Source organism: Poecilia formosa, unplaced genomic scaffold (genome assembly GCF_000485575.1).
Source record: "Poecilia formosa unplaced genomic scaffold, Poecilia_formosa-5.1.2 Scaffold215, whole genome shotgun sequence".
Lineage (NCBI taxonomy): Eukaryota > Metazoa > Chordata > Actinopteri > Cyprinodontiformes > Poeciliidae > Poecilia > Poecilia formosa.
In genome coordinates this window covers 176,177-202,899 of record NW_006800154.1, presented here as the reverse complement: position 1 = coordinate 202,899, position 26,723 = coordinate 176,177, and the positions used below count along the sequence as shown (strand labels likewise).

Genomic DNA, 26,723 nt, shown 5'->3' with positions numbered 1-26,723 from the left:
CAGTACAGCTAGCGCTGCTAGCATCACGTCCACATAGCTTACCTTTCTTTAAGCTTTCCTTCCGCTAAAAGTTGGACGAAGTCCCCACCGTCTGTGAAAGCGAAGTGCTGCTTATTTTACATGTTGCCATATCTAATGGTTTATGCAGCGCTATTATATCTTCTCCAGCTCAGAGGAAACCACTGCGCATGTCTGGAGATCCGCGTGCGAGTAAAGGTGGAGGCGATGGGTGACAACAGACACTAAGTCACGGTATTGCTCGGATTTTACGGCGCCACCTTAAGTCCCTGAACTTCATATTTTAACGGACAAAAAGAGCAACGCGACTTGGATGTAACGAGTAACAGTTTTGTAGAAGTGAAGTAGAAAGTACAGATACTTACTGTAAAATGTAGTGGAGTAAAAGTAGAAAGTATCCATTATTAAATCTACTTAAATAAAGTACAGTTACACAAAAATTGTACTCAAGTACAGTAACAAAGTATTTGTACTTCGTTACTTCGTTACTGTACAAGTTTACTTCCCACCACTGCGTTTAGTGATATTTTCACAGTTGCGGTCTCGACTGGTCTTGAAATAAAATGCTGATTCCTCGGCGCCCGAGACAAGACCGAGACCATCAAAAAATGATCTCGAGACCAAGACCGATCTGGAGTACTACAACACTGACTTGTACCAATGATAGTTTAGGAGTCAGTACATTTGGTCATAGCTGCATTAAGTTTGAAAATAAAATGCACATGTAGCATCTATTAAATGACATAACATACAACCTTCTTTTTTTGAGATATTGTAATTGTGAACTGTGTGACACTGCATTCTCATTGTAAGTCTGGTCTTATCACAATGGTGTCATTTAGAGTTTAATGTCCACTTACGCTTTGTGTGGCATGCATTGATAATAAACTGCAAATTACATGAGCAAATCTCATTTCATGAGTCTTTATTTATATATAGTATGTGAATGAAAGTACCCTTACTGTATTTTCATTGTCATAGTCAGTGGACCCCTTACAGATAGCCTTGCCCCCCCCAGCGATAAAAGTCTAGCTCCGCCACTGTTCCCTGCTCACAGAAACACCCCATAACTGTGCATGAGGTTGGTGTGTGCGGAGGATGGATGGAGGCGGTGCTCTACAGGCAGCAGAAGGCAGGCAGCGGGCTGGGCAGGGCGGCTCCAGAGACCGCAGTCAGTGAGCGCAGCGGCGGAGAAACATCCAGCTAGAGGAAGGGAGACAGACACGGAGGAGCAACACGAGAACTGCTGACGGGGTCACCGTGACACCGCCTGTGAACAGCGGGGAGACACACCGGCGTTTTTATTCCATGTATTTTTAGACGCTGGTGAGTGTTATTGTTTTTCGTGTTGCTGGTGCTTGGAGCTGTCACCCCGCCCGCCCGGCCAGCTAACTAGCGGATGATGCCTCTCCCCTCCTCGGCCCTGGCTAGCTCCCCTCCTACCGCTGGTTAAATTAGTCAGCTTTGTATGAGCCCTGACAGTAACTAGCCATTTGATGGTTCTGCTCTAATCCTGCGGCTAAATTCAGGGCCCGTATAGAGCTAACAAGCAACTTAAGCTTCTTATGCTGTTTGACTCTGTGGCTTAATGCTTGTTATTGGCTAACCATTGGCTAGCTTAGCAGAACTGTTGGCTCTTGTTTCATTGGGTCCAGGCTTTCTGACAGGAGCTTGTTCTTTAATGACAGCTCACACACATTGTTCCTTTTAATCAAAACAACATTATTGTATGCTGTGTCATAGAGATTTTTATGGTTTGACTCCTTAAAATTGTATGTGGCAACAAGTATCTTGGTTTACATCCAGAATAAGCAACACTTAAGTCCAACACTCTGTCTGTTCAGGATGATGATCCCATGAAGGGAAATGGCACCAACACGAGTGCCAGTTCATTTCCATAAAGCTAATTTACCTGAATCACAAATCAGGACAGCCTGCTTAGCCGTCTAGAGCACCTTGAAATAAAGCTGTGCCGCTCTTTGATACAGGTTGGAAAACTTCTGATGAGCACACAGATTCAGTCATGTTATGTTTGTTTTTTATTTCACTCAGGGCTTTGGCGAAGGGCTTCCACTACATGTTTCCATATTTTTTTTTTTATGTTGGATGAGTCAAATAAAAATATGAGGTGTACATACATTAGTTCTACGTTTTTGTGAAATGATGCCTCTTAAGGTTTTTTGGTGTCGACCTCTGCCAGCTTTGCGCATATCATGAGTGAAACATTTAACCCATTTTATGTTTTGCAACGGAGTAAAGATGTTGCCACTTATTCTCAGTTATTGGTTGAGTAATGATTGCAGTTTTATTTCCAATCACTGATCTATAAAATGCTTGACCTGCTTTTTAAAAAGTCTTTTTTTGTTTTTGTTTGTGTGGGTTTGTTTTTCATAACTGTCAGGTCTTATAAGGTCAGAAATACAACTTCAATGTTCCAATCTGATTTCATAAAAAACGTTGGACAGTACTTGTGAAACAATACTAACTTGTTTCAATTTCACATATGGTAGTGCTCTTAAATATAAAGAGGTAGAGGTAAGTTTGGTCTCACATATGTAAACGTCAGGCAGTCTCTCAAAATTAAGAAAATCAACCTGCCCCTAATTGTAGGCCAGGACTTTGACTGGACCATTCTAACACATGGATATGTTTTGATTTAAACCTGGGCGGTGAACTTCGACCTGGTCGACAGTGACATGAGCGTCTAACAAGTTTTTGATCCCATCCATCTCTTATGATCAAAGAACTTCAGTTTCCTTTCTCCTTACAATTATGCATTACTTTGTGTTGTTTTTGACATTAAGTCCCAATAAGATGCATGTAGGTTTTAATGTGACAAGCTGGAAAGCTGAAAGGATGTGAATCCCGTCCCAAGGTACTCTAAATACGGACTTTTACTCGCATTCAACCACTCAACATGTGTCACTGCTATTGTTCTGCTCAGCTCAACTATCTTTTATCTTGTTCTTTGACTTGAAAACTTGACTTGAATGAACACTAATCAGCACGATTTCCTCAGTTCGTCTTGTAAATGTGCCAAATTTAGGCATGTAGGCTCATTTCTTTTATTTGTGGTCACTGTGTAGAAGTTGATGAGTAAACTGTAAAAACGGTAACTAAAATTAGATCATCTTGTTACAAATGAAGCACGATCTCAGTACATTTGATCAATTAAAACCACCGCTACTCTTAAAGCAGCTTGACAAATTGGCATAATTACAGCCTCTGTTTTCCAAATGGAAAAACACAATTATAAGATGAAATGATCCTCAGCTCTGTGGGCATTTAAAGGATGAACTGTGTCTAAGTGCAAATATTTTTATTGGGATTTTGCTGTGGTTGAAGTTCAGAGTGGCAGTATTTATTTTGTTTAGTTTAATTTATGGCTGCATAAAGATACAATGGCCTATGAAGTAATAATCAGTGTGGTTAAAACCCATCATCCATCCACAAAAAAATGTCAGATCAGTATGTAAATAACAAGCTGAGCAGAAAAATACCTTGTAAATAACAGATTGTGTGGTTGTTTTAAATCTAGAGATGTTTAGATGTGTGTTAGACGTGTTGATTTGTTGCTGCGTCAGGAGCCGCCATCTTGCCAGTTCTGGGTTCAGAATCTCAATGAAACACATTTTGCTTTGTCTGGTTTGAGTAACAAAAGACAACAGTTTTATATATATATATATATATATATATATATATTAGGTATGATGTTGTGAAAAAGTATTAACTCCTTCCATGTTTCTTTTATTTTTGCATTTTCGTCCGTCTTGCATGTTTCATATCATCAAACAAATCTAGGTACTATAAAACAAATGTAACACAAATGAATACCAAAACCCACAACAATTTGATCCTAACACATGATGAGGATTTATTCATGAACAATTAGCCGTTCAACCCAAACCGGCTCCGTATGAAAATTTAATTTACCTGCTTGTTAAATCATTAAGTAGGAGTAACCACATCTTTTGGTTTACTTTTGCTCTCATAGTCAAACAGTAATCCAGGCTTGATTACTGCTTGACCTGCAGAATCTAGACATTTTTAAGTAGAACCAGTCTGAAAACAGGAAGTAGGGTTAGATCTCAAAAAGCAACTCTTCACATAGAGCAATTTTTTTCATATGGCCTGGTGAGTTTGGATCCTTTTTATTCCCCTTAATGTCTGATTTTTTTAAAATTATTTTTTAAATTCAAAACTACATTTTGGAATTACTATAATTATCTTTATTTGTATGTGAGGCAACTGACTGTTCACAGTATTGCACCACCAGATAAAAACATGTTGTTTCCTACAATGATTCTGATCAGATTTGCTTACAAATTTTATTTTATTTACTCATTTATCTGCCTGACATCACAGTTTGCAACTCATTAAACCATCTCCAGCTTGCATTGTGCCAGTCGTCTCCATTTGGAGACTTTACTCTAAGACAGCAGGTTTTATTTTATATTATCGTTTTTTGTCCTTTTTTGTTAAATGGCTTACTGTAAACTGTTCCCTTGACGAGGCCATTGCTCCTAAAATGGAGATGACGTCTAAAAAACTAGCTGACTTTACTGCACATTTAGTCACTTTTTCAAATGGAAAAACTACTGCACATTTATTTAAACCTTTACAGTGACGTGTGATGGTGTTTAGGTCTGGCTGACTGTGCACGCTTACATAATGATGCTTAACTTATAAGATGTTCTCAACAGAGAGCTAAAGTGGCAGAAGACAGATGGTTGTCTTGATAAAAGTTAATGAATATAATGCAGTTTTAATGAGTCACTTTTCTCTTCCTAACTTGTTTTCCCCTGGCCTGCTGCAGTCAGGCTGTTGTTTTGCCTAACTTCTTCAAGTTCTAAACACACATATATATATATATATATATCACACAGCTGAGATGTTGGCTGCTTCCCTGGTCTTTTGTGTTTAGCTTCCCTGCTCCTGTCCCTCCAGCGTGATCACCATGACGGCTGAAGAAACCATAAATGTGAAGGAGGTGGAGATCATCAAGGTGATCCTGGACTTCCTCCACTCCAGGAAGCTGCACATCAGCATGCTCGCTCTGGAAAAGGAGAGCGGCGTCATCAATGGCCTCTACTCAGACGACATGTTGTTCCTCAGGTAAATCAGCTCCACACCGGTTGTGTATGTCCAACGTTTCTGACTCCATCTGCTACATTCAGCACTGTGTTGCACTGGAGACCTGCATCAAACTGGACATCTGCCAACATGTCTTACTGTTGAATACATTTTTGAGAAAATTCCCTTCTAGTGTGAGTCGTTTCTCTTTTGCCTAATTTGGTCTTTTTAAAACTTTCCTTGAGAAATATAAGTTTATAGAGATGAATGTCAAAAAAAAAAAGAAGTTATTTTCTGCAGATTTTCTTTCCACAACAGAGCTAAAAATGGGGAAACTGTTTGGTTTTGTTTCAGGCAGCTGATCCTTGATGGCCAGTGGGATGAAGTCCTGCAGTTCATTCAGCCTCTTGAGTGCATGGACAAGTTTGACAGGAAAAGGTGAGCCAGTCAGGTTTTTAATGTCTCCAGTTTGACCCTTTTTGATATTTTGGGTTGGGTTTGATGAAGTTGTGTACAGTTATTATACATCTTTGTCATGTGAATATAAAATGCGGAAACATTCTCCTCAGGTTTCGTTACATCATCCTGAAGCAGAAGTTTCTGGAGGCTCTGTGTGTGAATAACGCCATGTCCGCTGAGGACGAGCCACAGCATGTAAGTCCAAATCTGGAGCCAGATTACAATTTAAAGAACCTTCCACACTTACTGGCACTGCTGGTAAGGATGTGTAAAATAATCTTTTATTGAAGTTGCATAATCTCTTATAGGAAAAAAAAAAATACAAGTTTGTACATTTATAACAAAACCCTCTAAATATCAAAAGGTTTCCATTTACTAACGGTTTGCAAGTTTTTTTTTTCTCTCGGTTGTTACAAGGATAAATATTTGCAATAAAACTGCTGACAGCTCCCAGATTTAAATCTAAAGTGATGCCAAAACGTGTGGTGTCATGTGTTTGTTGCTTTGGTCTTGCTGCTGAGTAGCGCGTGTTTCTTGTTGCTAGATGGAGTTCACCATGCAGGAAGCGGTGAAGTGCCTCCACGCTCTGGAAGAGTTCTGCCCGTCCAAAGATGACTACAGCAAACTGTGTCTGCTGCTAACGCTGCCTCGCCTCACAAACCACGCTGAGTTCAAGGTGGGAGTTTTAGGCTGTTTTCACACCCGGTGGTCCACTAGACTCGGTTTGGTTGAGGTCCAAAGTTGCAACAAGAGTGAAATCCAAACAAAAATGTAAATTTTAGTGGTTGTAGGATTCCTCATTTTGGTTTTTTTGGCCAAAGACTGAGAGGCATTTTTTCACTACAGCAAGACTCGCTCTTTTGTTTTGGTTGTTTTCACCCAGAATGCCTTGCGGTATAGTTTGCTTCCTGCTTTTGGAGCAGACTCCGGTCCACTCTGCATTCACATTTGCATTCAAACAACACCAGAGTTCACTTGAACTGAACTGAGACCCAGGTTTTTAAGTGGACCAGATTTAGCTTTTTTGGTCCACATCAGAGTTCAGTTGCTCATTCGCTCCTCCCCAAATGAACTGGACTTTCTGGGAAAATGAACCAGAGTTCAGCTAAAGAGGAACTAGTAGGGCTGGTGGGAAGACACTCGTATTTCTACAGATTAAGACTTACAAAATGTTACAGCTACATCTTGTTTGTTATGTATTGTGAATAAATTACCTTTGAACTTGTTTCTTTGGACTAAAATACCTTTTTTTTTTTTTTTTTCCTCCCCTCAGGACTGGAATCCCAGCACAGCCAGAGTGCAGTGTTTTGAGGAGGCCTGCAACATGGTGGCCGAGTTTATTCCCGCAGACAGGAAGCTGAGTGAAGCCGGCTTTAAGGCCAGCGGGGATCGCCTCTTTCAGCTGCTTCTCAAAGGAGTCCTGTACGAATGCTGTGTGGAGTTCTGCCAGGTGGGAACTACTGAAGATGTACGCTGGACTGAGTTGTTGGCATAATTCTGTTTACAATCATTAACATTCAGGCTTTTTTTTTTTTTTGTCATGTGCAGAGCAAGGCAACAGGCGAGGAGATAACGGAGAGCGAGGTCCTTCTGGGTGTCGACATGCTGTGCGGTAACGGCTGCGACGATCTGGACCTGTCGCTGCTCTCCTGGATGCAGAACCTCTCCCACAGCGTTTTCACCTGCGCCTTCGAACAGAAGCAGCTCAACATCCACGTCGACCGCCTGGTCAAGCCGGCTAAGACCGGCTACGCCGACCTGCTCACCCCGCTCATCAGCAAACTCTCCCCGTACCCTTCCTCTCCGCTTCGGCGCCCTCAGTCCGCAGACACCTACATGACCCGGTCCTTGAACCCAGCCCTGGACGGGTTGTCCTACGGCTTGTCGGGCCAGGATAAGAGGGCGAGTGGTGGGGAGATTGTGCCAGGGAAAGGGGTCTCTCCCATGTCTCACTCCTTTGCAAACTTCCACTATCCAGGAGTGGGAGGACAGAACCTGAGCAGGAGTCTGATGATGGAAAGCTCCGACTGCCACAGCATCTTCGAGGAATCGCCCGAAACGTAAGAAACCTGGTTATCAGAATCTGACGATTTTAGGCCAGAACGGCCGTGATCTGTGATGTGCCAGACAGAAACTAAAAATCCAGTCTTTTTCCAGCCAGTGAACACACCGTAGCTAGAAAATAATTGATTGGAAGTTATTAAATCAAGAAGACTTTAAGTAAGCTCTCGTCAGCAAGAGACGGACGTTTAAAAAGGAAATGAGAGGAAGCAGAAAAGCTGTCAGCAGCTTCAGTGAAAGATGAAACGACAAACCTGGACAAATAAAATAGACTTCGACTTTTAAATGCGTTGACTCTGCATTATAATGACAATGCTCCTATGCTAAGAGTTGTTAAAGGCTTGTCGTTTTTCCACATGGGGAAATCTGTGTTCTTCGACATTTAGATGATTTCTCTACTAGGAACCAAAAGGAAACCAACAATAATGTTTATACTTCCTAAAGCAAAATCACAATTGGCTAAATTCAGAATTCATAGGCTTTTAGTGTTAGAAAGTTGAAGATCTGTACAAAAACAGGGTTTCATGAAAGTGTAAAAATATGTGATATTGTTGGCAAGTGTTGCCACAGTGACAGGATCTAAAAATATTTATCTCAACAGTGTTGATGTGTTTCTGTTTTGGGATCATGGCAAACACAAGACATGCAGTTTAATGACTTAATCAACCATTTTCATGCTGCATTAAACAAGCATCACTAAAATCTATTATTAGCATACACAGCTTAAATGCATGATATTTACTGAATACTTATTTCAGTTCAAGCTGTTTTTTGCGATTACATATATTGCTACGTCTCTAAATTTGCTAAATATTTCGCTGCCAGAGCCATTGATCCCTACAAATATCTGTCAGGGGGAAAAAAAAGCATTTTTGTTGTGATTATTTGGGGATTTACTAAACCGGTGATTCCGGGTTTTAGCAGACGTTCTAACGCTGCGGTCTTTTTTTGCGTGTGCAGATCCAGAACCGACACACCCGTAGATAAGATGTTGAGCTCTGGTGCGGCTCCGAACGCGCGGCCCGACTCTGCTCCGGGCGAGGACGCGCCGACGGCTGAATCTGCTGATAGGAATGAGGTGAACGTTTGTCCTGCCGAATAATTTGTTTTTACTTATTCCATGGATGAGTTCTGCCCGCAGTGACGCTGTCGGTTCTGATTAATCTGAATCGATCTACGTTAGCGTCTCTGACGCCGACGAAGAGGGAAGTTCATCCAGCATAATGAGGATGCATCTATTTGCTACGAAACTGTGTGAAAACTGACCAAATCAACAAAAAGATTACTATCACATCTGGTAGTAACTTGTCTGTGTCTCAAAGATGGAATATTTTAGACTTTGACGAAAAATCAACGAAGTGTTTCAACCTGTTTAGCTAGTAAATAATGAGCGTAATGAGGCTGCATGTCAGTAGGGATCAGCGACTCAGTGGCTGAGCTACATAAAATGGGTCATCTAAGCCCTTGTGTCGGCTTTAAATGGGGAATTATGTTTGTTTGCTTCATTGTACCTATTTTGGGCCCCTTTGTGTTTCCCTTTATCTTCAGTTAAGTCATTTATTGTAAGTTTATATAAAACTAAAACGTAACTGTCAGTGTCAAACAAAGATTCACACGCAGAGACCCGAGTACGAGCCTCTGAGATCTTTTTCACATCCCGGCTTTCTCCTCCTTGTTTTTCCTCTGTGCCTCTTTCCCACGTCTGGCTCAAAGCCAGGCTCTGGCCTCTCCCCAAACATTCATCCAGTCTGTTCCCATCGGCTCATCGGGGCAGGAAGCAGACGACAGAGCGGGGAAGTGACCTGTCCTCAGCTCTCCGTCTCACCCTCTTCCCTCCCCTTCATACCTGAGCCGACGGGAGAGGTGAAGAGTTCACAAAGCGTCTTTGAGAGGTCCAGATTGAGCTAGAAAATGCTCTAGTTTTTCTTTAAATGTGGGATGTGTGGGAAAGTATGAGATTTGCTTTAAAAAAAAGGGGGGGGGGGAAAGAAAATTGAGTTCAGAAAAATGTTTTGTTAGACTATCTAGAACACTAAAAATGTAAGTCTAAATATGTTTTTACAATGATTTATCTGTTTCTTAATATCATTGTCACAACTTCAGTTTTTTTTTTTTACAAACAGAATACAGGTGTCAAAGGTCATGAGCTGTGCTTTTATTGACACATCTTGAAAATAGACCTAATCTTAGTTTTATCGTTTCATTATTAGTGGAGATAATTCACTAATATAATAATTCACTAGGTTTTTTTGTTTTTTTTTCTTAAACGTCCAGAGGGTTGTAAAATCTGTGTTGGATCCCTGTTTAATTAAATCAACACATCAGACGGCGACTAAAACATTGATACAATGAAATAAATCAGAAGTGTTTGTTAAATGGTTCAGTCTCTAAAGAAAAACCTTAGTTGTTCTCCGTTTCCTTGAACAAAATAACAGCAGGAATTTATTTCCATCTCTTTAAAACAGTCATTCCTGGTCAAATCAAATCCATTCATTATGCCTTTACATGCTTTTAAAATGAATAATTGCATTTCTTATGTGCTCTGTCCTCAGCTACGGGAGTCGACCGAGAAGTACGAGGAGTTTTACCGGCAGCGGCTGCGTGTGCAGCAGCACCTGGAGCAGAAACAGCAGCAGAGGCAGATGTACCAGCAGATGCTGCTGGAGGGAGGCGTGCAGCAGGACCCTCCGCCCAGCGACATGCAGCACAGCCTCACCGAGAAGTTCCTGAACAGGTACGGACACAGCAGGACCTTCAGCTTCTTGTATTTTACATGAGAATTACGTATTTCACATGACATATGTGGTAACGTCTTGATATCATTGTCAAAATGTAGATCTGTAACATATTTGTTCATGTTGATTTAAATGTTTCTCTCTATAAAAGCGTCTATTTTCAAGGACAACGTTCATATCCCCTTCATAAATGATGATTGTCATAATTTAATTAGAAAATTATAATTCAGTTGAAAATTGTGTATTTGTCTCATTGATTGGACACTAGTGTATTTACACTGTAGGTGCGTCCTGGTGAATCATCACAGACAAGAGAGCACCTTTAATTTTATAGTCGTCACGTCTTTTATGAAGTAGCAAGATGCGACTAAGCCATTTTTATTTATATTTTGTTGTCCCTGTTAAATCAGGTAGCATTTGATGACAATAAAATACAAAGAGAGGAAAAAATATGGTATGAGCATGTGATAACATGGCGGAGGGAGCATCATGCTGTGGGGTTGAATTTTTTTCTTCAGCAGTGATGGGGAAGCTAGTTTGAATTAAAACGATAAACAGGACAATCTTGGAAGAAAAGCATGAGAAGCTGCGAAAAACATGAGCCTGGGGTTAAAGGTTCACCTTCCAGCATGAACACGCAACCAGACTTATACTAGAATTATGGAGTACAGCAAATCACTTTCATATGCTGGACATTTCCAGGTAATCTCTGCAATGAAATCCAGTCGAGACAGTTTGCAACAAAAACATGATAAACACTTTTGTTTCTAGAAGTATAAAGCTGGTAGAGACATGGACTGGACCCCTGAAGGCTTGCAGCAAATGGTCGATTCAGAGGGGCTGACCACAAACAAAAACAATTTATTTCAGATTTGAATTGTTTTTGTAGAATTAAAAAAAACAAAACAAAAAAAAAAAAAACGTGCATTTCTTTGCTTCCTGTTCACAGCAACTATGTATTCGTTACGAAACGACTACAGTTTGTAAAGGAGCAGGGAAAGACGTCGGCGCTCTTGTTCGAAGCCGTGTTAATTTTTGTATGGTGTTTGTCCAACAAAAGGGGCGCAGCTGTCAGAAAGCATAAAGTTGACGCGTTAAGGTCTTGAAAATAATGGGTCCCACGAGGCCGCCCCTCACGTGGCGCAGCCCCCTCCAGGCTGCGCGGCACCATCTGCCCCCGAGCTGCTGCACCACCTGGGACTCTCACTTTAAGTGTTAAAATCCTGCTTAATAGCAACTATATTTTCACATGCAGAGACTTGAAGGTAATCCGACTCCAGCAGATTTACAGAAACACAATTATTTAAAAAGAAGAAAGAAAAATGTATACTTTTTTTTATTATTATTCTCTCAGCAGGACAAAAGCTTTTTGATTTAGTCATCCTCACGGTCCTCCAGCTACCATAAATCTCCCAGTCCCTGCTGACTTCTACATTATTCAGAGGGATGACGGTGCTTATAATAAAATCCTTTATTCTTTTCTCTTCTTATTCCTTGTTTTTACTTGATATTGCTGCCGTGTCAGCCTGTACAACAAAGTAAAAATTAAATAAACCTCCCCCTTATTTCCAAAAACAAAAGTAAAACTGAAATAAATGTGCTGTGAGAAGAACAAGCTGCGATGTGCCTTTGCTCTTGCAGGTCCATTCAGAAGCTGGAGGAGCTCAATGTGGGAATGGAGAACCTGGGAGACGAGGTGAAATCTCTGACCCAGCACTGCAACGGGAACGAGAACACGCCCGCCTCCGAGGACAACAACAACCCGCCATCTGTGACCCCGGAGCAGAACCGGAGCTGCGGGGGAGGGGTGGTGAGCAGCACCCCGCAGCGCAGCGTAGGGGGCCGGGTCGTCCCGCCTCCAAATGAGTCCCCTGTGCTCTCAGGGTTGGTGGGATTTAATTAGCTTTCCCACTCGCACGCCTTCGTTTAATGAGTGTTTCTGAGGTGGTGGTGTTTTTTTTTTTGTTTTTTTGACAGTGGACAGAAACCGAAAGGTCAACCGAGCGACTCGCCTGGCTCTTTAACCCGGAGCAAAGAGGTGGGGATGCACCAGAAACACTCTCAGCAAAAAATAAAATAGTAACACCTACAGGAAGCCACTGCTGCTGGGGTTGTTACCCCCCAGTGCCATAAAGTGTTTAATTATTTAACCTGAGATGTTGCTGGGGTTTTTTTTCAGGGCGATAAAACAAATGACCTGTTTGTACCAGTGCACAGTTTGGAGGACACTCAGGCCGTCCGAGCTGTTGCCTTTCACCCGTCTGGCGCTCTCTACGCCGTGGGATCCAACTCCAAAACACTGCGAGTGTGCGCCTATCCAGAAAAACTCAACTCGAGGTAGCACACCGCACTTTGAAACGGAGCGGATCTGGAAGTTCCTCCAGATGCGCACAATGCTGTGAAATGACCTTTTACTCACAAGCCGACTTCATCTGTGCTCTTTCATGTTTTACACATATAATTTAATTGGGACTAAAATTCTGACATGGGGGGATATTGTTTAAAAATGCTGCCTGTAATTTTGAAATGGAACCTGATGGGTTATTGTAGGAGTGGCATAAAATTAACTGAGTTGATGGTTTTAGATTTAAACTTAGGGAAAAAGCTGTTTAATAAAAAAATATATATATATTCATAATTTTTAACAGTTTCTCATTGCTGCTCTCTGCTCTGTAGTGTGTCCAGTCCAACGAAGCAGCCGGTTGTTCGCTTCAAGAGGAACAAACACCACAAAGGCTCCATCTACTGCGTGGCCTGGAGTCACTGCGGTCAGCTGCTGGCCACAGGCTCCAACGACAAATATGTCAAAGTCCTGCCGTTCAGCGCAGAGACGTGCAACGCCACAGGTCAAGAGCTCTCCCCGACGTTACGCTACAGCTAGAGTCAACTTTGTTTGATCAAACTCTGATTCGCGTGTCTCTGTTTATCCAGGGCCGGACTTGGAGTTCAGCATGCATGACGGCACCATCAGAGACCTGGCCTTCATGGAGGGGCCAGAAAGTGGAGGGGCCATCCTGATCAGCGCCGGAGCCGGAGACTGCAACATCTACACTACCGACTGCCAGAGGGGGCAAGGGCTGCACGCGCTCAGTGGACACACAGGTGCCCCAAGGGACTTACCTCTGCACCTCTCCGCATCAGCTTAATCACAAAGGTGTGGAGTCGCAAAGCAAAGGGACTGTGATTATTGTTTTGTTTGATCTGTGCAGGTCACATTTTGTCTCTGTACACCTGGGGAGGCTGGATGATTGCGTCGGGCTCCCAGGATAAGACGGTGCGCTTCTGGGACCTCAGGGTGCCCAGCTGCGTGAGAGTTGTGGGAACTGCTTTCCACGGCTCAGGTCTGCGTTTGTCACTTTGGTGCAAACTGGTGCTTCGTGGAGGAAAGATTCAAAAGTATCAACTGGATTTCACGTCTTCTTCGCTGAACAGGCAGTCCTGTCGCCTCTGTGGCGGTCGATCCGAGTGGCCGTCTCCTAGCAACAGGACAGGAAGACAGCGCCTGCATGCTGTACGACATCAGAGGAGGACGGATCGTCCAGGTGTACCGGCCCCACACGAGCGACGTCCGATCGGTCAGATTTTCCCCCGGAGCGCACTACCTGCTCACCGGTTCCTACGACACAAAGGTCATGGTCACCAACCTTCAAGGTGCGTCTGTAGAGATGGAGCGGACGCATTCTGTCGGTTCAGTGTGGGGGGGGGAAGCGAAGTTGAACGTCTCTGTGTTGCGTTTCTAGGTGACCTGACCAAGCAGCTGCCCCAGACTGTGGTGGGAGAGCACAGCGACAAGGTGATTCAGTGTCGCTGGCACACGCAGGACCTGTCCTTCCTCTCATCGTCCGCCGACCGCACCGTCACTTTGTGGAGACACAACCCCTAACATGAAACTAGACGTAGAAGACGTGCACTAAAACGATGCTTCCCTTCCTTTATGAATAGTCACATCCCTGCTGCGTGCTCACACAAACTGCTAAATCAACCTTTCCTTTCGACTCGTGAACCAAATGGATAAACATCCGAAGCACATGCTGCATGTTCCTTATCATCCTAAGGGTTAAAATATTGGTTTGTTCTCCTTTCGATTCCTGAACCCATGTGAGTCAATTTTTCACTCTGCGCAAACACACACACACACACACACGTTTCCTTCTGCATGTCCTTTTCACCGAGGAGTTGTTGGGGTTTAACGAGATTCGAGTTTTTGTCCCTGATGGTGCCTTCTCAGTCTCCATAACTAAAACAATGCTACGTTCATTTATAGAATTCACTGTAAAGAATTTGTACATTCCTTCTCCTGCGTATCGTTTCCCAACAGCTGCCGTAACGCTGCTATCGTTGAGGTAGAGAAAAACCGATGTAACGTAATATTTCCGTCAGCCGCAAGCTCCTCGCATCTGGTTCTGCAGATATTGTCGTACTGTCTGAGGTTGTCGCCACCATCGATGTACCCAACGCGTTGCCGCGGCCCAGAATGTGTAAATTAGCTGCCAAGTTGGTTTGATTTGGAATCGGTGTGTTGTTTTTATGTCTTGCAGTGGCTTGCTTGCAACGAAGGACCTTTTTAATATTTCAGCATCGAGGAGATGTACAGTATTCAGATATCGGTTGCACATCCTATCATTCTGTTTTGTTTTTTTTTCCCTCAGTGGTGAGCTTAGGTTTGTCTGCTGCTGCTGTTGTGGTGTATTAACAGTAGGTGTCAGTCTTGGTCCAACCATATGCACAATGACATCTGGATGGAAGTGCGGGTGCTTTTAATATTTATTAGAAAACTTTATTTGGGGCATATGCATTGTTTTTATATATATATTTTTTTTCATTAACATCGTCTTGTAGCAGTCAGATTTACTTAAAAATGCATATTTAAGTTTTTTGTTATTCTAGAGTATATTGTTTTCTGAGATGAGGCCAAACTAACAAACATAGATTTATTTATTTCAGTGTTTATGTATGTACAGTTATTTGTTTTTGAAATGCTAGTGGCTCTTAAATTGAGCCTAATTCTTGTTTTTAAAAGTAACTTAAATGAACTGAAGCTTGAGGTCAAGTTACCGGTACATTCAATAAAGTGTCTTTTACAAATAAATAACAGGACTTCTACGGTGATGTTTTTATTTCTTAACTCAAACATTTCATACAAAATAGCAAAGATTCATCTTTTTTTTTTTTTTCTTATTAGATTTTTTAAATTTTTATTTGAAAGTATTTGGAAACTACCCATATATACAAGCCTCTGTTTTCATACAAATTCATTCACCAATGTGATCTTCAGAAGGTTATTCAGAGACAGCAGTAAACAGAAATGTAAAAAGGTACAATAAATACAAACATAACTGCAGTTGTGTATTGAAAAATACACCAAGATGAAATGAAATTCATTCATAAAGAGCCATTCGAAAAAACAAAAAAAAAGGAGTCCATAAAGCTCCTGCTGAAATTGTTGGTGTGCAAGCTGTGCGAAACAAGTTGAGATTTCTTCCTTATTCTGTACAATGTTTACAGTGCTTTGTTTCGTCCAAAAGGACAAATGTAATGAGACAAGAGTTGTACTTTGAGTTAGTCATGTCGTAGTTCACAACTTCGTGAGATTAAAAAAAAAAAAAAGATTTTTTTTTTGTCCCTTTTTAGTGCTTGGTTTAGTCTGAGCTGGATCTGGCTGCAGAAGGCAACGTGACGCGTTGCTCGTCCATTCGTTTGGCCTGAGAGCGCATGATGAGGCTGAAGAAGTCCTCGTCGGGGACGGTCGGTCCTCGGACCGGGGGCGGGGGAGGGGCGCAACGCTGGTCGTCCAAGCGGGAACCCTGGGGGAGCAGAAGTTTGACATTTTAAGTTTGGGGAGGCACGTCTGCTGGCCAATCAAGCGACGATGTCATGGTAATCAATGGCCGTTAAAAATAAAAATCCAGGAGAGTTCATTCTGATGTCTCCATTTCCGGAGTGACTTAACACTTCAGCACTTTAGACTTTGTGGTAAGCCAGAACTTTGAGTAAAAATAAAAGCCCAGAATGAACTTTGAGATCTAAATAATCACCTGGCATTTGACGAGCATGTCAAAGAAATCCTCATCAGGCTCGGCGTTGTCAGCGTTGGCCATCAGGTGGTTCAACACGGCCTGGTTGCTGCTCTGGTTTAGTCTCAGACCTGGCAGGCTTCCCCCAGCGGCCGCCGATTCCTCCAGCCGTCTGCCAGACGATCCTGCTAAGTTCACAGACTCTGAAACGGCTGCAGATTAAAAAAAAACAACAAACAAACAAAAAAGGATGAATAAACATGAAGCATCACTGAGGATTTTCTAAATTTTGGTCTTCACCGACTACATTGACCCACATTTCCTGATGGTTCTGGGGGGCGAATCCGGCCCGCTGTTTAACGACAACCTGCTGCCTCTGTCCTGAACGGAGCAGCGCTGGTCATCCATGCGGTTGCTCTGGAAACGGCTCAGGAGGTCAAAGAAGCCTTCATCTCCGAGCATTTCAGGAGAGAGTCGCTGGTTTGCAAAGAAAACAAGAAGTTACAAACAGAAAAGAACTGATTGGGTTTGATGATGATGAAACGAATCCTGTGCTGCGTACTTTCTGTGGTCCCTGTGTGGACGTCTGACTTGTGTCCAAGGTGTTGCTGGTGTCCTGGAGGACCTTGGTGGAGCCCCCGATCTTGTACTTCTTCCCCCGCAGGCGGCTGACAAAAAACAGCTTGGAGGAGCTCTTGGCCAGTGACGGTTTGGACTGCTTGGTCAGGATGTCGCTGCTCCACTTCTGACCCTTCAAAACACAACTAAACTGATTAGCAACATTGAAATGTAGCTGACGGAAGCAAAAACTCGTAGCCAATCGTATTTCTCTCACATTCATCTTGTCCGGTGTGAGCTTCACCAGCTCTAGGTTCTCCATGCTATGTCGTCTGCTCATCCTGGGCTTTGCCCCTGCGAAACGTCAACGTAACATGAACGAAAACAGAAAATGACCTCGATGGACAGTCCAGGATCTTCTGATCGAGATTCTGTAAACATAGCAGTAAATATCTTACCTGCAGCAGGTGACTCTCCTAGCATTTTTACCGAATATAAATCCAGCTTAGTTGGTACTAGATGCTGAAGCCAGCAGCTAGTCTGAGACCAAAATGAACTTCTACCTTCTTAAAACGGATCCCCTCTCAAAAAAATCGTCACAGCGGTTTATGCAAATGCTATTCAGACATGTAGGCTGCAGGTTTCATTTGAATTTACTATTTAATTACTCATGAAATATAGGTTGGAGACAGTGAGTTATTAACGATCTTCCTGTGTGAGACATGTGCAAAGGTTCTAGTCACAGCACAGAAGCAACCTGGCGTGGAAGGCATAAACATAAAGCTAGATGAATGCTAATTTGTTGTATTTTATACCGCCTTCCTGTTAACTGAAAAGTGTTTTCAGTTACTCAGGCTGAAAGCACTTTAAGCGCTCTGTTCTCAGTCCACGTTTCATGCGGGGAGAGCGCTCAGCACCTCTATTTCTCACGTAGACGATTATAAACTTCAAAGCGAGTAAAAGCTTGAGGCAGAGCCGACATCCTTTAAAAGGCTCCTGCAAAAACGTTAGCTCATCTCAGACAAATGTCAGCTTCAGCTTCTGGGATCAACTCGTCTGGCCTGAAACTAAACGGAACCAGCTGCAGGTTGGCTATTTACCGCTTATGAACTTTGAACTCCTACACTGTCCCTTTAAGAAACGGAGAACTGTGATTTTTTTTTTTTTGGAGGGGGGGTTACCATGCAGGTTGTAGTCTATCTCCTTGTTTTCCGACAGCGTGGAGTTGTTTGTGCTGTAGCTCAGACCCAAAACCGTCTGGAGATCCGAGACGTTCATACGAGCGGTCAGCTCCCCGCTCCTGTCTCCAGTCTGGAAGGAAGCAGAAAACACCGGCCGGGTGAGCCCAGTGAGGGTCAAATGTTGCAAAATAAAAATCAAACGGCTCTCTTCAGGGTTTCTGCAAGTTTGAAGTTTGTTTTTTTATTTTCAAGTTCAGTGATTTTCTTCTTAAAGCGCAGCTTCACTACAGTTACTTGAAACAACCTCTAACTATAGAAAATCCCTTCGGTCAAGCAAAATATTACACGTTTTTACACCAAATGAGCAAGTGGAGAAAAATTTATTACTTATTTCAATTACCTAAATAATTAATTTCTTACTAAAACATAATCCTGCCTATTGTGAAAATGAAATAAAAATAAATTGAAGAAATGAACAGATGTGCAAATTGAAAGCGTCAATTAAATGAATGACCTATTATGGAAAAAATGCAGGTTGTTTACAACTTTTTAAAGCTGCAGTTTGTAACAGTTTTATAGAAATTTTTCACATATTACAACTGTTACGATGTCATGACAGGAGACTGATGATCTGTGAAAACCTACTTCCTATTGTCCTACCGCCATCTTCAGGAGTTCACAGCATGGTCAGAAACAACCAATCAGGGCCAGGAGGAGGGTCTTAGCACTGTTGATCATGTTGATGTATGCGCTGCAGCTATGTTAATGGTGGAAAAACATTAGCATAGCTTACCGTAGCAGGAAAACCATTTATCCGCTATCATCGGTATATGCTAACTAGCCTGAGCATTCAGGGGAAGCTCCACTCTAAAAAAAGAGCTGTGGTGTAGCAGAGAGCAAAGGGGAAGTTGTGAGCAACAGCATACACAAGGGTGATTAACAGCGCTAAAACCCTCCTCCTGGCTCAGATTGGTAGTTTCTTTTTTTATATATAAACGTTACCTACTGCTGCTTTGCGGCCTAAACTTAACATGAAGACCATTGAAACGTGCAGAAGCCCTGTCTGTTCCTCTGCTTCGGTTCTGTGAAGCACCTCTTTGCAGATCTCAAGATGCTTCTCAGCGAAGTGCATGGCCTGGTCGTGGTTCCCCAGTGCAGTGTGGGCATTTCCAAGACTCCAGCATGCTCGACCCTCGCCAATCCTACAAAAAAGATCAAATAAAAGTGAGCGCATAAATCTATTTACAGACCAAGACAAGGCACACACAGTGTGTTCGTACCGGTCGTTGAGGTCCTGAGCTATGATGAGGTGTTTCAGGTGGTAGTCTATGGCTCTCTCATAGTCCTGCAGTAGTGTGTAGGTGTTGCCCAGGCTGTAGCAGGCCTGCGCCTCCACGGCTCGGTCCTTCAGCTGCCTCGCCAGCTGCAGCGACCTCCTGGCAAACGAAAGGGCAAGGAGCTTCAGCATGAGGTCGTTTTACGGTTCCTTTCAACATCAAAAGCTCTAAATCTTCGGGGAAGCATCGGTTGAGGAACAATGCATATCGCCGCATACGGAGGAGACGTCCTCGTTTTAGACGTGAATGCCGTTTCATTCACAGAGAAAAGCTTAGAGCAGCTTGGACAGAACAGGAAAAACAGAGGCTGATTGTGACCCATCGTGTTCACGGCGAGGGACGTTTTGTAGCATTGCTGCGACACTTAAGTAGAACTTTGATTTACATCTTTACACTCAATTTTACACACAGAGTAGTGGAAGGAAAAGATTCATAGATAAATCAGATTTTTACTCATTTCTCCAGTAAATAAAAATCTGAGAAGTGCGTTGTGCATTTTCACTTTTGAGCCACGTCTCCTCTAGTTTTAGTTATAGTGATAATGCTTGTATGTTTTACATGCGTGTACGGGACGGGGCTTACTTGTAATGCTCAGCTGCCACTTCAAACTCCCCCAGAAAGATGAAAGCGTTTCCCAGGTTACAGTAAGCCCGCCGTTCTGCTGATCGATCGCCAAACTCCTTCGCTATCAGCAGACGCTGAAAGCACAGCAGAAAGTATTTCAGTCACCATCAATGCTCACGATAAAACATAAATTGAGAGGGAGAGAGGGTCGTCAGAGTTTCCCCTCCCACCTGTTCATGAGAGGCCACAGCTTTGCCAAAGTTTCCCAGCAGGTAGTGCGTGTTGCCGAGGTTACCATAAGTTCGACCCTGAGCAGCCCGATCCCCGAGCTCCTTCACTATCGCCAGGTTCGCTCTGAAGATTCACAACAAACAAGTTCTTCAGTTTAGATAAGTGGACTGTGTTGCTGAAATACGTGGAACTGTGACTCTTGAGTCCTTACTCGTAGAACTCGGCTGCTTTCTTCAACGCCGTCATGACTTCTTCTGGGAAATCTCCAGGCTCAGCCCCGCTCCAACAAATACTTTTGCCTTTGGCGTGGTACACGTTGCCAAAATTGTAGAGCGCTCGCGCCTGCCCGATCTGACGAGAGCCAAGGAAACATGCCCAGGGTGGGAAACATGCCCAGGGTGAGGCACGCAATTTCTTCCAAAGCCAGAGCAGGAACTCTAAAATATTTGACTGCGACGGGTCGTAATGACGGGTTTGAACGGGTTTCTCACCTTGTCATTTATGTCCCTCGCTATGTCCAAGTGCCTCTGACAGCAAACCACAGCCTCGTCGAACCGACCCAGCACTTTCAACGTGTTGCCGAGGTTTCCGCTGGCTTTAGCTTCTCCAAGCAGATCGCCAATGGTTCTAGGAGACGCGCAACTTCAGGTCAATAAATAAAAGTGCATATTTAAAGGGTAGATGGCGTCCTGTCGAAAGTGCGTCAAAACCTTGTCAGGGTGAGATCGTGTCGGTGGAACTCCAGAGCCTTGGCGTAGTCGTGCAGATGGAAGTAGGCGTTACCCAGCTGGCTGTAGATGGCGCTGAGCACCTGCAGGTCCGCTGTGCCCAACTGGATTGCGGCTTCGAAAAAGGAGACGCCCGCTCTGTAGTCGCCCACCTTACAGAGCCGCTCCCCCTCCAACGCCAGCTCCAGGCAGGACACCTCCATTCTACAGAAGGTGACAAAAATATATATATATAAAAAATAAAAAAAAACTCTCCAATGTCTGTGTAATCTGGTCTAGCCTTAAAATGAAAATATGTAAAGAGATTTAACTCAGTAGAATCTCATAAAAAAAAAAAAAGTATTGGCTGTACGGAAAAAGAAAAAGCAGGACTTTTGTGGCTAAACTCCAACATCGAACTGTCAGCTTCTCCGCACAGCAGGGAAACATTCGTTCAAAGCAAAGGGCTTTTCATCAGGGAGTTTTTCAGAGCCGCTTCCTTCCATCTACAGAAAACAATGGCTCCAAATGGAGCTTGTTTATTATGGTGGGTCTCGCATCCGTTCGGACGGCACCCCAGAAAAACAGTTTCTCTCACAGCAAAAACTCAAAATCTGGAAATTTTTCTGAAATAGGAACAAAAAGTCAAAGAACAGCAGAATTATTTTTACTGACTAAATGTTGGAATGACGAGAGAATGTTTCGTTACTTTCTTCAAACTCATAAGTTTACATATGTAGGATTACTACGGGATAGAGCCGAGGTCACATTGTCAAGGATTTGTAAAAGAAATCAGCCAAGATATCAGGAAGAGAAAAGCGGACCTCCACAAGTCCCGGTTCATCCTTGGATACAAACTTATCTAATCCATGAAGGCTAAATGTTCACAACTATGTAAAAAGTTGTCCAACTATCAGACCGCTTCGATGGAATCCGTTTTCCAGAGATCAATGTGTTTTGGTGCAAAATGTGCAAATCAAACAGAACAAAAGCAAAAGACCCTGTGAAGCTGATGGCTGAAGCTGGTAAGCGAGCGTCCTCACAGAGAAATGAGACCTGAATCGCCATGGGTTGAAAACAGCAACACATGTAGAACTACATTTTTGAAAACATGTCCTGTGGTCTGATTCACAGAATAAATGGCGTCGCAAGGGGAAAAAAAATATATGGAAAAATATCGAATCAAGCAGTCAGGAGATGAAAGCTTGGACTCAAATTAATCTTCCAAACCAGAAATAACCTGATGAATTAGGTAAGTGGGTTAAGGATTTCAAAGAGTGGTCATCAAAAAGACCAGATCACAATTTATTCCATCATTAAGAAAGAATGAATATGTGCTGTGACCTGAATCAGTCATTATTTTGGATTTTTAAAAATACTGAATGTTTTTTTTTTCATCCATAGAAAGAAAAACAATGGACATACATTCTTATATGCAACTTGGTGATTGCTGGCTAAAGCAACTAAGACAAAACTAGTTACATTGTTTTCCCAACAATAATATTTTTGTTGTTGGGAAAAGATTAGGTTTTTGAAATCCATCCAGCTTGTGTAGTAGAAGTTTTTCCCCCCTCTTGAGCACACCCAGTCGTTACTTAAAAACCACAAAGGAAACAAAATTAAATAAAATAAAATAAAAAAACAGACCAAGGACTGGGATCCTCAGACGACGTTATGGCTTTTATACGAGCTGCAATGTTCCTCTGTGCTGACGCAGATCGCCAATCACAGTAACTTCTCTCACCGTCAGACAGGCTATAATTTGGCAACAAAAGCAAAGACGATATCCTGAACAGTCAAAGCTCAGCTCAGCAGTCTTAATCCTTAAATGAGAGGAGAATGGCTTTGTTTACAACTAACCCTACGCATTACACCATTAGACTCTACAGCTGTGGCAAACGGCAGCCTACCTGCCGGCTTTCCGTGCCTTACAGCAACAACAGCAGCAGCAGCACATGGAACACCTGAGTGGCATCTGCTGAGGATTTCCCCTTGGAAGGAAACGGCACTTCCACACAGCAGCTCCTTGTCTTTTTCTGAAGCATCGACAACCTTCTTTGCCCTTGATCTACCGACCGGCTTTCATCAAAAACACTTGATTAAAAAAAAAAAAAACATGTTTATTGCTCATTTACATAAAAAAAAGTTAAAAATAAGAGGTAAGATCAAACGCATTAGCCATCTGACGTCATGGAGATATCCGAGCCCAGGAAAAAAAAAAGTTCAAGGAGACGCCTGGGATGTTGTCACAGCATTAACTTCCACTGCACGGCCGCGAGGAACTCGCTCCATCAGCACTTTCTCGGCTAATCTGCCCGTCTTTCCTCGGCGTGTTCTGTCACCCGGCGACCTGGTCACCTGAGATTACGTCTGTCAAGTATGCAGTTGACAGATTATGGAGCTGGAGAACGCTAAGTAGCTTGATTAGAGCTGTCAGACTAATCAAGCTCCGTGGTCTGATGGAATCAATTAATTGACGTTAACCGTCCGGTTTTGGAGAAGTCAGCCCACCCACCCCCAAAATGACGGCTGGGCGTAGGTGTCCCCTTGTCCAGACAAACTGGACACACATGTGGGCACACACAAAGCAAGCTGGGATAAATGTTTCAGGGCTTTTAAAATATTTACACCAGGCAGGAGCAGGACACACCTGCCGCAGGAGCCATTTACCTGAGTTCGCAGGGACAGCGGGTTTGTTTGAGAAGCTCATGTGGTTTGTGTCAAGGTCGCAGACAGGTTTTCCAAGCTCAAATTCAACTTTAGCTTCTATTCTTACATTGTAAACAGTAGCACATCGTCAGCAAGTTACAAGGCAGATCTGTGTGGTTAAAGAAGTTTTCTACAAATAACCTAAAACGCAGCCACATTCCAACACTGACTGAACTTTAGGTAAGAGACGTAAATTTCCTACCTGTAGCGGACATGAAAGGGCTGCTCCTCAGTTCGCATGCTAACCACTGAACCGCCGGTATCCATCGTAGTGCATAATATGAGGGAAAATCCAAGCTTCGTTCCCGAAAAAATGGTTGCGATTAAAAAATGAAACAAGTCAGAGAAAAAAAAAGTAAAGCAATACAAACAAACAAAAAAAAAACAAAAAACAAAAAAGTCGAGGTCAAAAATAGTTGGGAAAAAGTCACCAACTGTGACAAAATCTGCAACTATCGCTCTGCTGAGTGCAAATCATGAGTGCTAGAGCCGAAGAGTCCTGAGAGCGAGTCCCACACAGCTGCTTTCGTATATTGTGTGTTTTGCGTCACTGCCTCTCTGTGAAGAGAACACAAGATGCTGTATGTGAAGCCTCTTTCTGGCTATGCGCTTCCATGGCAACACCAACCAAACAGCAGCGTGCACAAGTGGGGCAGGCAGGAAGGGAGAGAGAGCGGGGCGGGATAAAAACAAGGATGGGGCCAGTTCAAGCCGAGCTGTCAGTCTAAAAGACAGTGACTCAGTTCATCCAAGCTTGGACTGCGTGCGTGCGAGTGTGTGTGTGTGTGTGTGTGCGTGTGTGTGTGTGAGAGAGAGAGCTCTAAAGTTGCGCCAAGGTGACAAAGCTGCAAATGTCTCAGCATGCACTGCTTGCAAGCAGAATGGAGGAAAAAATACCAATGCAGTGTCAAAAAAAAAAAGGTTAAAAAAAAAGAGCGTCTAGGAACCTGTTGCATGGAAAACTGTAAAAAGCAAAACATTCAAACCCAAAAAGTTATCCACCACAGAAGAAGAGAAGATCCAAAGAGTCACTGCATAAAGTAAAGAACCAAACCAGCTATTACCTAACTTCTCCATGAGATCATATAAGCCACCATCAAATGCTTCCCCACCGGTTTAAACCATAGTGCCCCACCCCTCTGCACACACACACACACACACACACACACACACTGCAAACACACACAACGGGAAATGGAGCAGACTGGTTATTTACTAAATGGGCTTAATTTTCAGGTTTAGGTATTAAGAAGCTGCTAAACAAATGAGATATTTAATTTCTTCTCCAGCAGCCTGCTAAAGTTTTTAAACCATTGAACTTTCTGTTGAAATAAACTGTAAAGTATTTTTATTTTAACTGACAGATTGCGCAGGTCTGAAGTGAAAGAAAAGCTACACATAGCTTACATGTTATTATTCTAAAATATAAATCTTAAAAAGCGTGGTCTGCATTAGTATTCGACCCCATAAATCCTTTACAAGGACCAACTTTCGTTATAATTCCAGCTACAAGACTCCTTGGCTATGAGTGGCGTCCAAATGATCAGTTTGGTCATCCTGTTACTCCTGCCGCTATATGAATGGTCATAACAGGAGTTAATTCTCAGGATTATGCAGAACATGCTCCCACACATTATTAGAAGTGCCTGTCATTGGATGATCCAACCTCGGCTGTATTTATGTGCCAACTGGGTGTGTTTCTTTCTTGCTCTTTTAACTTTGCTTTAACCAGAACAAATAACACCAGAGTAAATGTTCATAAAACGGAGGGGGAAAAGCTCTAATAATAATGGCCTTATGGGAGATAAGGACTAAGTCTTTTTAAAGACATGAGACAGATGTCATTACATTCTGAAAACATGGTAGTTGAGATAGTTGTGGCCTATTTTCTTTGGGCCTCAAAGCACTAAAATTACTGCCTCGGACAACCAAAATCTAAATATGGGTACACCGCTATTACACTGTGAGCCTACGCCTGCATCAAAACAAAAGACAGAAATAACTCAGCTAGTTCAAGGATACTGACCGGTAATTCTTCCACACAGGGACAGAAAATCTGGAAAGCCTGGAAGGAAAAATAAGACCACGATTAACATTAGCATCTAACAAACCTTTACATCCTCCCCTCCTCCACAGGATTTTGAACTTTTATCCCCAGAGCTAAAATAACACAGGATTTGGCCCCCTGTAGCGTGTGATGTACCAAACTTTTTTTATGTACTAAAAAGAGCCATCTGCCATGAAACATTTCATACTGACCAAACATTCAACTGTAACCATTAACCAATTGACAGCTGACAATTCAGAGTATTTTCTATATTGTATATTCTCCTAATAAAGTGCTGCAAGCATTTGTGGCTGTATGACTCCAATAAATCAATACCCACAAACCACCAGTCACTCAGTTACTTTGGTTTGATTGTGCAGCACTACACAATCTATTGAATGACGTATTTAAATATGTTATTAAAAAAAAAACAGCGGTGTCATTTTTTAAAGCGGGTATACAGGTTTATTTACAAAGTACAAACTACTCAACTTTTAAACTTTGCTTTATCTAACATGCATGCGTCTGGAAAAAAAAATACCAGTATCATTCAAAGTTATTTCTCTGGACTTAGAAGCATATAGTAAACGTCAAGCTTTCACTGCGCAGTGCTCTGTCTCTCTTCACGTCAAGTAAAAGTTGAGTTTGTGGGCAAATATCGCATTTAGTTCACTCATCCCGTTACAGCTACAGGTTAGCCACGTTAGCCGCTACACTTACGTTAAACGCTCCAGCTCGAACAATGGTGACTTCTCTTGTTCTTTTCTGTAATTTCTCACAAGATTACAACGTCGAACTGCTTAAAATCCAATGCCTTTATCTTAAGGAATAAAGTGTAACGAACACAATCAACTGCAACATTATTCTATAACTTTGCCAAAACTTCGGTAAACCTCCAGTTTAAAGATATCATTGTAGCTATACTGATAGTCTTGTATGTTTTCTTGAAGTAACCAATCAGAACGTGGAATTCAAAGATAGCCACGCCCCGAACAACAGTCATTGGACCAATAGATTTGAATAGAAAAG

At 42.6% G+C, this 26,723-nt stretch overlaps 2 protein-coding genes across 6 annotated transcripts; one reads left to right on the top strand and one right to left on the bottom strand.

Moving 5' to 3' along the window:
- Positions 1-1,112: 1,112 nt before the first annotated feature.
- Positions 1,113-15,939, top strand: wdr47a (WD repeat domain 47a). 2 transcript variants are annotated; one of them, XM_007567925.2, is made up of 17 exons: positions 1,113-1,344; positions 4,966-5,133; positions 5,446-5,529; positions 5,661-5,745; positions 6,095-6,226; positions 6,824-7,000; positions 7,099-7,610; positions 8,572-8,689; positions 10,164-10,345; positions 11,988-12,230; positions 12,324-12,384; positions 12,526-12,683; positions 13,023-13,192; positions 13,278-13,448; positions 13,556-13,687; positions 13,779-13,997; positions 14,087-15,939. In XM_007567925.2, the coding sequence occupies exons 2-17, from the start codon at positions 4,976-4,978 to the stop codon at positions 14,227-14,229; spliced, it is 2,745 nt and encodes a 914-aa protein (XP_007567987.1). In that variant the 5' UTR covers positions 1,113-1,344; positions 4,966-4,975; the 3' UTR covers positions 14,230-15,939. The 2 variants fall into 2 exon arrangements, with proteins under 2 accessions (XP_007567987.1, XP_007567986.1); XM_007567924.2 differs by having other exon boundaries at positions 4,943-5,133.
- gpsm2 (G protein signaling modulator 2) lies at positions 15,159-26,634 on the bottom strand. 4 transcript variants are annotated; one of them, XM_007567921.2, is made up of 16 exons: positions 26,415-26,634; positions 25,674-25,712; positions 23,850-24,205; positions 20,942-21,163; positions 20,723-20,858; positions 20,443-20,582; positions 20,231-20,354; positions 20,019-20,134; positions 19,380-19,535; positions 19,193-19,301; positions 18,100-18,229; positions 17,196-17,272; positions 16,923-17,111; positions 16,678-16,837; positions 16,382-16,572; positions 15,159-16,150 (listed from the first exon to the last, which is right to left on the bottom strand). In XM_007567921.2, exons 3-16 carry the CDS (start codon positions 23,912-23,914, stop codon positions 15,986-15,988), a joined length of 1,980 nt encoding a protein of 659 aa, XP_007567983.1. In that variant the 5' UTR covers positions 23,915-24,205; positions 25,674-25,712; positions 26,415-26,634; the 3' UTR covers positions 15,159-15,985. The 4 variants fall into 4 exon arrangements, with proteins under 4 accessions (XP_007567983.1, XP_007567985.1, XP_016535073.1 ...); XM_007567923.2 differs by lacking the exon at positions 23,850-24,205 and having other exon boundaries at positions 26,415-26,633; XM_016679587.1 differs by lacking the exons at positions 25,674-25,712; positions 26,415-26,634 and having other exon boundaries at positions 23,850-24,312.
- Between the last annotated feature and the right edge of the window lie 89 nt (positions 26,635-26,723).